This window comes from Corticium candelabrum, chromosome 15, assembly GCF_963422355.1.
Source record: "Corticium candelabrum chromosome 15, ooCorCand1.1, whole genome shotgun sequence".
In the NCBI taxonomy this organism is placed as follows: Eukaryota; Metazoa; Porifera; class Homoscleromorpha; order Homosclerophorida; family Plakinidae; genus Corticium; species Corticium candelabrum.
This window is the reverse complement of record NC_085099.1, coordinates 6667904-6676223: the sequence shown is the minus strand read 5'-3', so window position 1 is coordinate 6676223 and position 8320 is coordinate 6667904. Positions and strand designations below refer to the sequence as shown.

Sequence of the window (8320 nt, the reverse complement as noted above, 5' to 3'; positions counted from 1 at the left end):
TGTCTGTGTCTGTGTGCATGTTTTGTGTGTGTGTGTGTGTGTGTGTGTGTGCATGTGCTTGTGTGTGTATAGATTTTGTTTCTAGAGTAACATGTGGACCCTTGCTACAGTGAGACTCTGAGATGGGGGCTACGTATACTCAAATAATGGACGACTGGCGAAAGTTAATTTTTGCGTTTTCTTTGCCTAGGTAGCTACTATCTAGGTGCTAGCACAATTCTTACCGCCCATAGGGCGGGTGAGGGCTAGTTCTATATATTCTGATACACTCAACTAGGCACTCTACTGTGCATGCTCTACAATATACAACACTGCTGACAACCGATATCGGATGGGGAGACTAGCTATCACTCTTCAATACTTGGTGACTGGTGATTCAATGCAGACAATTTCATTCAATTATCGTGTTGGTCACTGTACCTTATGTGGTATAATTGGCATTTCATGTGATGCTTTATGGGAAGCCTTCTCTCCAGAGTATTTACAAAGTCCTACCATTAAACTAGAATGGAAAATGTTAGTTAAGGATTCGACAAAACCTGGAACCTTCCCAATGTGTTGGGTCAATTGATGGCAAGCACATTATGATCCAAGCTCCAAAATGCTCAGGATCTAGTTTGTATAACTACAAGGGACAATTCAGCATAGTACTGCTTGCTGTTTGTGATTCAAAGGTTTGCTGTAGTCTTGTGGACATTGGTGATACAGGAAGACAGAGTGACTGTGTTGTTCTGTAGAACTCGGCATTTGGCAAAACCATGGAAAGAGGAACATTGTCATTGCCAGATACAGATCCATTTCCTGGGCAGACAGATTTGATTCTATACTTTTTGCTGTTGATGCTGCCTTCCCATTAAGACAGACCTGCTTCTACTGTTTCCTGGAAAGTTTTTGCCTGCAAACAAGCAAGTATTTAATTACTGTTTATCTAGATCACGCTGTGTTATTGAGAATTCTTGGAATCACGACAACAAAGTTTAAATTTTTAGAAGCAAAGAAAGAAAACATAGAAACAAAGAAAGAAAGAATAGCTGAATTCGAGACCTCCTTTCTGTGCTTTATGAAGTCTCTCCAAAACATCATGTGCTCCAGTAGCTCCCACAACTTTACAGTTTTTGTAGCACTGCTAGTAGGATTCTTCCTCTTCTTCATTTCTCTGACATACCTTTCCCGCTTCTTCCACTGCTGCTGAAGAGAGTCAACTGCAAAGAAAAAGTAAACTTTCGATGGTTGACGTCCAGATCAAGAAACTCAGACCTATCCTTTCCAAAGCTGCGGCAATAGCTTTCCAAGCTTTCTTTTTTAGTTAACAAAGTGCTCTTGAAATCCATGCTTTCGACATCATACAACACGGATACTCAGGTTCAAGGTCAATAAGCCGCTCATCAGTATCCATCCTACAGCAGTGAAATGCACATGCTTAGGAGAGACACATACGCAGTGCTCCATGATTGGATAATGCTTACATCAACCTTGAAAAGTTGAATCCATCTTAACATCTTATGTTACGTTACAAAAATCAATGTGGTGCATTACGACAACAACGTTTGCCAGTGTGAATGATCTTGCATAAGGTAACGTCACCCTTTGTTATGTTAGGTTACATTACATGCTCAGTGTGAAATAAGCCTTAATGGTGCTGATATAATGAAGGATGTCACAGATGTCTACTTGTTCTTTGTGGATGTCTCTACCAGTGGCCAAATGATTAATCTGATTTCTATTTTCCAGGTGTCACTGTAATTGTCTCTGGTTGTCTTATAGACTGCTTGTGAATAGTAAAGGGCACCAACCTCTTGTCCTTACTTCCACTTACTTGTACTGATCTGACCATGTTGCGGTCTGTCTAGCAGCTAGTTCCTCTTATTACCTGAACATTGCTACATCATAGCTTTGTGCTGTCCGCATAACCATTACATCAGTCATGTGATATTTAGCAGCTGGGATGCATCCATGTGCCGAAATACACCTGTTATGGAATCTGTTGGAACCTGTTGGATCTTCTTCTTTAGCCCAGCACCTGAGAGTACTGATAGCACAAGTAGTGTGGTCAATGCTGATGCTAACATTGACATTGATCTTGGTGTCGATATTGTAAACCTACTGTTAATTTAAAGCAATGTAGATGCAAACTGCTTTGCTAAACTATTTTTTCACATAGTTGTTTTGGGAGATGCACTGCTTATAAGCTGCCGATGTTCCACTTGACCAATTATCTTGTAGCTGGCAAGTCATTATTACTAACATTTGTACTTTTCAAGGACTCTTTGAGTTACCTTTCATCAATAATGGACTGTTTTGACAAACCTATGTCAAACAAGACTCACTACTGTAACCAGAGGCTTCACCTTGGGTTAATAATGTCCTGGCTTCAATCTAAGCTAGTTTAAATGTAGAACATGTTTAGAACTAAACATGTTTGACAAACCTATATCAAACAAGACTCACTACTGTAACCAGAGGCTTCACCTCGGGTTAATAATGTCCTGGCTTCAATCTAAGCTAGTTTAAATGTAGAACATGTTTAGAACTAAACATGTTTGACAAACCTACATCAAACAAGACTCACTACTGTAACCAGAGGCTTCACCTCGGGTTAATAATGTCCTGGCTTCAATCTAAGCTAGTTTAAATGTAGAACATGTTTAGAACTAAACATGTTAAAAAGAAGCATCTCCACCTATGCTTGGTAGTTCAAGAAGTTTATACTATTGTTCAGGAACTTGTCGACTTTTATGGAGAAATTGTGGATGGCGGTGTCTGAGAGTGTGTTGGAGTTCAGTGCTACAATAGTAGAATAAACAGAGCAAAAAGAAAGTGAAAGGGATCAGGATCGACCTTTACTCTGGCACGTGTTACCATCACATGACAGTTAAACCTGTTTAGTAAAAACTGTTTAGGTTTAGGGTTAAGCAAGTTTAATGCTAGTGAAGACGTGCCCAAATTGTAAACCTGTTTAGGTGTAAGTGACTTCTAAACACATTTAGCTGTTGGTGGAGACACAGTCTAATTTAGGTGGTCATATGTGAAGAAGACATGATAATAGTCAGCAATGTGAACTATTTGCTTGAAGAACGTTTGAAGATGTGAGCCCTATCCTGTCCCAGGGACCTAGCCGCCGGTCCGGTTGAACCGGACCACTTTTAAATATTTGAACTTTCACCAACGGACCGTTCCCGGCAACTTCCGGAATAGGGCATAGCTGATTAAATAAGTTTTTATTTAATCACTCTAGGACGGCATTGTATCAAGTGCCTGTAGACCCGCAGATCAGAACGCATACAGCTAGTAGACCTGTTCATTCTGGTTTTAGAATAGCAGGTAGTAAGTTGAACCAGATGGTGTTGCTTCTAGCTGTCATTTCCCTCTAATGCCTCATCATGCACCCTATGAACTGTTTGTTTCCTATGAGATTCTCCTGGGAGTCTAAGAATTAACTCTGTGCTGCATCGTACTCTGAACAGCCCCAACGCATGTTTTTATACCTGGCCGCCTTTTCACTAGGACGTCGATAATGCTCGAGACGTTGTATTCGGTCACTACATACTATGTAACACGAAAAAATATCTTTTGTGTCGGTCTACGCACTCGTCGACCACTTCCAAACTGCCGGCAACAACTCTGTGTCCTGAATTCAAAGCTTCAGCAACATCACATTTGGAAAATGTCACATTTAGGCTACTTGTTACCTGTCTTCAAAATGTTGACATCTGAGCATCTGTCATGTCCAAAATTATAAAGTTAATGATTATGCTGCTTTAGTTATGACTCTGAAACCAGATAGTATGTACAATGGTGTTCTGACTTGTTAGACGTAATTGTTTGTTAACATGGAAAAGTAATTTCTTGTCTCTACTCGTACATCTATGCATTGAGGGGAAATTTCAAGCATTTTCAAACAATAGCATTGGGATTGTGAGGCCGTGAACCATTGATGCTAATTTGATTTGATTTCATGCAGCAAATAGTGAACTTGTGGGAGAGGGTATTGTCACATATTTAAAATTTGTATACTTTCATTGAAGACTTTGAATAGATTAAGCAAATGTAAAAAAATGTTGTAGGACATGTAGATTCTTTAATCAAAGTCAATTGTACTAGAATTGTAAAAAAATTTTCTCTGATAAAAGAAATAGATGTAGGGATTGTATAAAAAGTAACAGAAACAAGATCTATAGATAATATGAACCAAAGCCAGACATCATTAGTGAATCCTTCCAACCTTCACATTCCCTATAGATCTTGTTCCTGTTACTTTATACAATCCCTACATCTATTTCTTTTTGAGAGAAAATTTTTTAAAATTCTAGTTTGGTAAGTTTTTAGGAGTGCAAAAGCGCAACATATACCTAGGGTGTACATGTCTTCATTAGGGCCTGTAAGCCTTTTATAAGTGTGTCTAAGATTTAGCGCATTTTCATTAGCATTAATTAAACCTGTTTATATGGAACAGCTTTTGTTAGACATGATTCAGAGGTAGTTTTCTCAAGTGCTTTATAGGTCTACGGGGTATACAGTACACCATGGTATCCTAGTGCACGTTGCACAAATATGGATCCTAATTTTTAGTACTTTGCATTGTTCTTTCTTATGTGTGTGTATAATTGAATATGCAATGGCAGTTGGAATAGAACTTGGCTTAGTAGTCAAAGCCAAAGATTATTACATACGGGATATGCGTTGCAAATGTTGGGTTTCCGTATAAATTGCTATGTGTACGTAATTGTTTGTCAATTTTGCTCCTGTGTGCGACACAGATCGCAAACAATTTCAGACTAGACAGGACAATGGCAAACAGGATCGAATTACACAGTTTTGGTGATAAACTCTTTCATAAACGCGTTTGGCCTATCTGATTGGCTCTTCGTCTATTGTCTCTGGTTGCCATGGACAAGCAATCGGAAATACGGCCCCATGATTGGCCCGAACTGTGCAATAGCATTGATGACGGTCGTTGGATCAATCTGCTTGAAAGAAACACATTTTTAAATTAAACATTGATTTCGGTTTCTCCAAAAAATAGAGTTCAGGTAATTCTAATGCGTTTTCTCAAGTTTCACAGCTGTACCTAACGTACAAAAAGAGATCCGTGGAGAAGAAGAAGAACAAAATTGGCGCATGGGCCTCCGAGGCTAGCAACTGTTTTCTAGGTTATTAGATGATTAGTGAACAAAACTAAAATAGGATATAGTACACAACATACAAACATTTCATTTCGTTGATTTTGAGAAATTTAGTTTTCATTTACTATGTTTTCTAAGCGTTCAAAAAGATGACCACGCCCTACAACGCTCCATAACTGGGGCAATCCCTACATACAGGGTACTACCGTACCCTGTAATATTTTGCAAAATGAGTGATTTCAGTAGCTTCTTTTTCTTCTCATTTTAGCTGTGCAGATTTCAGTTGATCCAAGTAGTTATACAGTACTTCATTTTTTGGCTTCTGACCTAGATATACTGTTTTCCTTTTTTCTTGTTTGACAGACACTGTCTGATGGACATTTTTAAATGTGAATGTGATTGTGTTACACAGAAGTCTTTGGTTGACATGGTGAAATGAATCTTTTGTTTTAGGCAGAAGTCTATTGCGGAGTGAGTTGATAAAAATGTCTAGTTGTTTTATTAATTTATTGCAAACTTGTTTTTATGTAGATTAGTTAATTATTGAAGTTGTTAGGGTATTTTAGTTGACAGATAGTTACCATGTTTTGGTCTACAGCGGAAAACAAAGGTACGACTGCATAACACCAAACTGGGTATAACTACAGTGTGGGATATGAATAAGTTTGAGTTACGTCTGGAGCAAATGAGAGAACTCTATGAGGTTAGGCTGTTTTGTCTAGTGTTTATGCTGTATTTCACAGAGTTTGCTTTGCAGGGTGACTGCGAAACAGATTCTGATGATTTGTTTTATGACCCTGAAGATAATTGGGAAAAAGACTTGACTTTTTCTCCAACCCCTCCATCTAGAATGTAAGGCATCATTTTAGCTCATTTTTGGAATTTGTTATGATCTTTTGAGACAGAAATTGCGTGTTCTTACTTACACAAAGAGGCTGGCCGGTGAGGCTACTTATAGGGCTTGTTGTTGTAGTCGCTCTGTAAGCCAACGAACAGTTTCAACACCAAAGTTACAAGAACTTCCGCCAACAGTGCCAGTGAGGATGCCAGTGTGACTCTTATGTTTCTTTTCAGACAAATCATCGTTGTTTATTAATAGAAATCATTACAAGAACTGTTAACATCACAAGTCAGCTCATCACCTCTATCTTCAAGCAGGAGGTGTGTGTCTTCGGAGATTGTCAGTAAGTAACTGGAGGTCTGTCATGACACATGAATGTTATATTATGGTAATATGTAATATCAGGCACTCCTGTAAGTGAAGTGAGTCAGTCTTCAATGTCTTCACGACTAGACAACCTGGATGAAACATTTTTGAAGGGTGTGGTTAATTTAGTTTATATGCCTAAAATAAATTTTGTTAGTTTGTTATATACTTTATCATGTTTTTCCTTGATAGATTTATTGAAAGATATCCCTGCTGTTCCTACCATTTGTAGAACTATTATGTCGGCTGCCCTCTCTCACCTAGATGGAGATGGTGAGGACTTTTTTGGTCTGTATTAATTAAATAGACATATAAAGATGATTAAATTACTAATTTGGTTGTAGTTACGATAACCAGGCAGAGAACATTTGCTGACAGAGTTCTAGAGCAGTGTCAGAGTTTGAAAGTTGCAGCTACAACAGTCTTACAGTCATTTGATAGTCATTTGTGTACTGGAAGGGGTAACTTTGGTGGATGTTACTTTGCTATCAGTGGTCCTAATGTCTTGATTCTTATGTTTGTGCACAGTTCCATTCTGTGAGACAAGTGAAGTTCGGGGTCATTGTATTCAGTCAAGTGTTGCTCTAGAGCTTATGGTTGACCAAGCTGTTCAGTGGACAACAGAACAGGGAGAAAGGGACACAGAGTCTAAATTGACAAGAGAGCTGAAAACTAGGCTAAAAGATACAACAAGAAGAGTTGGTGTAAACATGGCAAGGTTGATGCAGGTATTGTTCTAAGTGTAGATACAAGTAGCAATTGTAACTACAGTCATAGCGTGAGATTTATCCGTATTAAATTCAAGTCATTTAAAATGTATTTTTATATGCTAATTTTCTAATTTCTGTTGATTAAGTTTTAGTTTGAGAAACATCCATAGATTAGCTAGTTCCATAGCTGATAAATTGATGGTGAAATGCTGAGGTATTGTTGAATTAACTTAAGTCATGCATAAGCTTTGGCATTAATAAATAATTTTGGTTCTTGGTTTCAAATTACTTTTTGTGTCAAAAGGAGGCAAAAACAAAGAGATCTATTTAATGGTAGAAGGCTTGCGTACTTGCATGTATTCATGTGGTATCTAGTACCATGAATGATATAGTCTCGTGTAGACAGACCCTTTTCCCGCAGCATACTACCACGAAAATAGGGTCTGGCATGGTTGCTTTGAAGTCGTCGTGTTGCCGCTTGTATGATAAAGGGACAACTAAAGACCAGACGAGCATGGCACTACTCAGTACTTAGTGGTTACTTATCTCTTATCTACACTGGCTGGAATTTCCTTCTCTTATTCTTGCGAATTATATTGTCATGCGAGTGACGCAGTCATGTCGCTGTGAATGTGTAACTTCTATGTGTACTTACACAGCACTCGGGGCATACCTACCTGAATACTGACAACAATCTAAAGTGATGGATGCAGGCGAGTCTTCACGTACGTAACGTTGGCCATGGAACGTCCATAAATTGCTTACACCTCCTACCAAGTGACCACTGTTTATCCGTCAGCAAACTTTGTATGTACATACCTGAATACTGACGTAACAGTGACAGAAAGAATCGAACGTCTTCACACTGGAATGTCCATTGTTTTCATGGTCACCGACTACGTAGTGAGCACACTTTGCATGTCTCTGGGTCGACCTCTAGCTAGTGCGAGACGACAAAACATGAGCATAAGAACACACACAACAGCTTGGGCAGACAGGGCAAACAGGACACGTCTAGGCTGTCATCAATGCCTCAAGTACTGTGTAAGTACACATAGAAGTTACACATTCGCAGAGACTTGACTGCGTCACTCACATGACAACGCAATTCGCAAGAAAACAAAGAGAATGAATTCCAGCCAGTGTAGATAAGAGATAAGTAATTACTAAGTACTGAGTAGTGTCATGCTCATCCGGTCTTTAGTTTTCTGTTTATCGTACAAGTGACAACTTCAAAGCTAATGCGGCAGACCCTATTTTCGTGGAAGTATGACGTGGAA

The 8320-nt window shown here is 38.8% G+C and overlaps 1 protein-coding gene across 1 annotated transcript; it reads left to right on the top strand.

The window, feature by feature from the left end:
- The first annotated feature begins 331 nt into the window (after window positions 1–331).
- Window positions 332–7744, top strand: LOC134191579 (uncharacterized). Its single transcript, XM_062660201.1, has 15 exons — window positions 332–562; window positions 1600–1739; window positions 2013–2094; window positions 3016–3086; window positions 5577–5594; window positions 5655–5658; window positions 5722–5826; window positions 5881–5975; window positions 6097–6160; window positions 6223–6307; window positions 6370–6444; window positions 6523–6603; window positions 6675–6791; window positions 6859–7058; window positions 7700–7744. The coding sequence occupies exons 1-15, from the start codon at window positions 332–334 to the stop codon at window positions 7742–7744; spliced, it is 1413 nt and encodes a 470-aa protein (XP_062516185.1).
- The last annotated feature ends 576 nt before the right edge of the window (window positions 7745–8320 follow it).

Bases quoted from the DNA above. Each gene is read 5' to 3' on its own strand.
- LOC134191579 (XM_062660201.1), top strand. From the start codon at position 332: ATGGGGAGACTAGCTATCACTCTTCAATACTTGGTGACTGGTGATTCA. The intron at 563-1,599 runs GTCAATTGATGG...TTGTTATGTTAG, and splicing joins GAACCTTCCCAATGTGTTGG to GTTACATTACATGCTCAGTG. The intron at 7,059-7,699 runs GTATTGTTCTAA...GTACTTACACAG, and splicing joins ACATGGCAAGGTTGATGCAG to CACTCGGGGCATACCTACCT.